The sequence below is a fragment of the Solanum dulcamara genome, chromosome 8, assembly GCF_947179165.1.
Source record: "Solanum dulcamara chromosome 8, daSolDulc1.2, whole genome shotgun sequence".
Classification (NCBI taxonomy): domain Eukaryota; kingdom Viridiplantae; phylum Streptophyta; class Magnoliopsida; order Solanales; family Solanaceae; genus Solanum; species Solanum dulcamara.
The window spans coordinates 70,265,945-70,269,633 of record NC_077244.1 but is presented as its reverse complement, the minus strand read 5'-3'; the positions used below and the strand labels follow the sequence as shown (position 1 = coordinate 70,269,633).

The following is a 3,689-nucleotide window of genomic DNA, read 5'->3' as shown; positions in this document are numbered from 1 at the left end:
TCTTATAAGTAAGGCTAGGAAAATCATACTTCCGTTGAGCTAGTTTTTGGGATGTCAACTAGGTTCACGACCTAATTTGATTATTTTACCTCAAATATGAGAGGTCTTCGTATCAATTCAAATTTAGTCGGACCGCGTTATCATGCGTATATGAAAACAAAAAAAAATTACACGCCTATAGACAAGAAAATATGACAGTTTGAATATACAATTTATACTGTGGTAGATTGGACTAGGCATGCTATTTATTTAATGCCACCCACTCATATGTCCATGACTTTCTGTTTGTGCCCTCGAGTATATTAGCTCAGCACTCTCAAGTATTGTCACTCAAAACTCCTTTTTTTCTCCTACAAGAACTTCAAAAGCAATGGCTATGTCTCTCTTTTTCTTTCTTCTTTATGCTTCTATAGGAATTGGGTATGCATTTCCTCCTCATCCAGACAAAATCATTCTTTTGCCTGGACAACCCCAAGTGGGATTTCAACAGTTTTCAGGCTATGTCACTGTTGATGACAAGAAACAAAGAGCTCTCTTTTACTACTTTGTGGAAGCAGAAACAGATCCATCTTCTAAGCCTCTTGTTTTGTGGCTGAATGGAGGTACATACACAAAAGTTACTTTCTTTTTCTTGAAATGAAGGGTTATTTATACAAATTCTGCCATTTGGTTTCTTGAAAAAGTTTTAATCTTTAATGTTTTCTGTAGGACCTGGTTGTTCTTCTGTGGGAGTAGGTGCATTCTCTGAGAATGGTCCATTCAGACCAAGAGGACAAGTTCTTGTTAGGAATGAACACAGCTGGAATAAAGGTGGAATTTTTTTCACTCTTTTTTACTCAGTACATTATTTGGGTATCTTTAGTCAGCAGCAAAAAATAAAAATTGATTCTTTCTTGAATATGCAGAGGCAAATATGTTATACTTGGAGTCTCCAGTTGGGGTTGGCTTCTCTTATTCAACTAATACATCTTCCTATGAGACAGTTAATGATGAGTTAACGGGTACTCTCCGTTTGAACTTATCTATTTAGAAACTACATAAATAGTACTATAAGTCAAAATAGTTTTAAAAAAAATATCATTCAACTGTCTGAATAGTAACTGAGACATATAAATTGAAAAGGAGGGACTAAGTTTTAGCTAGTGATAAACCATTGTTTCATCTGTTTACTTGCATAAAACATGGATTTCACGTTTATGTTTTCTTTTTCAGACATAAAGTTCAGCTCCAAAAGTTTGATCTTTTCTTGATCTGTTTTAATATTCTTTTCTATATAATGACCATGTGATGCCCATCACCATTTAAATACTGATTTAGAGTAGTAAACTAACTATTCTTTTATGGTGTAAAGGAAAAGCAACATGTTTGATGAGATTCAGGAATCCTACTGATTTGTCTTTGTGAAGTTTAACTGTTAATTGCTTTATATTTTTTACTATTCTATATATTGTACATCCTAAAGCTGTTCCACTTTTGTTTTTTTTCTTTATGTTTTTTAGCCAGGGACAATGTTGTGTTCTTGCAACGCTGGTTCAACAAATTCCCACAGTATAGAAACAATAATTTGTTTTTAACTGGAGAAAGTTATGCAGGTATCTTTTTCTTAAGCACATTGATTAACATTCTAACTTTTTAAAATTTTAGATCTCTTTTCTTGGTTAGTATTCATATTTTGGTATGTTGATTACAGGTCATTATGTACCTCAACTTGCGAAACTCATGATTGAGCTTAACAACAAGAAGAAATTGTTCAATTTGAAAGGAGTCGCAGTGAGTATGACATAATGAAATGAATTTTTAACTCACATTTGCAATCCAAACTTGTAGGAATAAAGTTAACAAGGCAATCCAAACTTGTAGGAATAAAGTTAACAAGGAGCTATATTTGATCAAATTTCTTGTGTTTGTATACATGATATTGAAAAATTAGTTCTTTTGTTTGAACCTATTCTTTTTATTTCTTGTCACGGCAGCTGGGTAATCCGGTTTTGGAATTTGCTACGGACTTCAATTCGAGGGCTGAGTACTTCTGGTCGCATGGCCTAATATCAGACTCCACATACAGAATGTTCACTTCTTTTTGCAATTATTCTCGCTATGTGAGCGAGTACTATAGGGACAGTGTATCGCCAATGTGTTCAAGAGTCATGAGCCTTGTAAGTAGAGAAACCAGTAAATTTGTGGACAAATATGATGTTACCCTGGATGTCTGTATGTCATCGGTGCTCTCTCAGTCCAAAATTATTAGTCCACAAGTAAGTCATTACTTAAAAACTATGTTGATGTCCCAATACTTTCTCCCTTTATTTTGTTAGGCTTCTCTATTATCGAACTACACTGACTCTGTCTTACTGATACTAATTACTAGGAAAATGGTGAGAAGATAGATGTCTGCATCGACGATGAAACTGTCAATTACTTAAACCGACAAGATGTGAGAAGGGCTCTTCATGCCAGGCTTGTTGGCGTTCGCAGCTGGGATGTTTGCAGCACGTGAGTCAATCCACAATCTTATCTTAATTAAGAAAACTAGCTAAACTTAAATGAATTTATTTCTCCACATCGCTTGCTACAATTCAACTCAATACAAAGTTATGCTACAGTTATAAGCTGTTTTTGTTGCTTTAAAGGTCCACCAATTTTGTGAGGATTTACTAATTATTTTTTCCTTCTGTTGCCACAGCATTCTGAATTATCAATTGCTTGACATAGAGATACCAACCATCTCTATAGTAGGAATGCTTGTCAAGGAGAGAATTCCAGTCTTAATCTACAGGTACGTATGTGCAGTGCAACCCGATATTTATGATCTCAGTAAATGTTGGAAGAGTTCCATCTGGTAAATAGATCTGTCGTTTCTTGAAATCTCTCTTTCTGATTCAAGATCGTAGAGTAACCTGTAAATCGTAATGTCTTGACAACAGCGGGGATCAAGATTCTGTTGTTCCATTGACTGGAAGCCGCTCTGTTGTACATCATCTAGCAAAACAGATGGGATTGAACACAACTGTACCCTATAGGGTTTGGTTTGCAGGAAAACAGGTAAAAAAATTGAATTTGGTCCATTCTGTAAAATCACAATAAAATTTTAATATTACTTTCGTCATAAAACTCATTTTCTCTTCTTTCTTTTTTTACATCCTGTTTTAGGTTGGTGGATGGACTCAAGTGTATGATAATATCCTTTCATTTGCAACCATTAGAGGTGCTGCTCATGAAGCTCCTTTCTCTCAGCCAGAGAGATCACTTGTTCTGTTCAAGTCATTTCTTCAAGGCAAGGCACTTCCTGAAGTATTCTGAGATCCCAAATTGATGATGGACAGCCATAGTAAATAGGTCTTTCTTGTGCATACACTTCACAGTTAAATGTAAAAGGATCTTTGTTTTTTCTCTTTTACTTGGAAAGATCACAAGATGTTGTTAAGGTGTGGCGCAAGCTGATCAGAACAACGATTATTTGAAGGAAAAAAAAATATTAGAAGAAGACTAGAAGAGTCTAAAAAGTTGTGCTAGGAAAAAAGTAGTATGATATTAGGGCCTCCTTATTGTGAATTTAGTTTTTGTTTTCTTTTTCTTTCTTTAAATTTTGGCTGTCATGCAAATGAATGCAGGAAAAGCATCTGTAAGCTTTGTTGAAAGCAAAAGGGTCCACCATGATCATAAATTTGATCTTTCATAATTCATACTTA

At 34.8% G+C, this 3,689-nt stretch overlaps 1 protein-coding gene across 1 annotated transcript; it reads left to right on the top strand.

The window, feature by feature from the left end:
• The first annotated feature begins 272 nt into the window (after positions 1 to 272).
• Positions 273 to 3,689, top strand: LOC129901049 (serine carboxypeptidase-like 45). The gene is made up of 10 exons (XM_055976163.1): positions 273 to 602; positions 709 to 810; positions 906 to 1,001; positions 1,500 to 1,592; positions 1,691 to 1,770; positions 1,974 to 2,255; positions 2,369 to 2,493; positions 2,684 to 2,776; positions 2,925 to 3,042; positions 3,151 to 3,689. The coding sequence occupies exons 1-10, from the start codon at positions 371 to 373 to the stop codon at positions 3,298 to 3,300; spliced, it is 1,371 nt and encodes a 456-aa protein (XP_055832138.1). The 5' UTR covers positions 273 to 370; the 3' UTR covers positions 3,301 to 3,689.

Coding starts and splice junctions, on each gene's coding strand:
- LOC129901049 (XM_055976163.1), top strand. CDS start 371: ATGGCTATGTCTCTCTTTTTCTTTCTTCTTTATGCTTCTATAGGAATT. Junction 2,256..2,368: donor CCAAAATTATTAGTCCACAA/GTAAGTCATTAC, acceptor ACTAATTACTAG/GAAAATGGTGAGAAGATAGA. Junction 2,494..2,683: donor AGCTGGGATGTTTGCAGCAC/GTGAGTCAATCC, acceptor CTGTTGCCACAG/CATTCTGAATTATCAATTGC.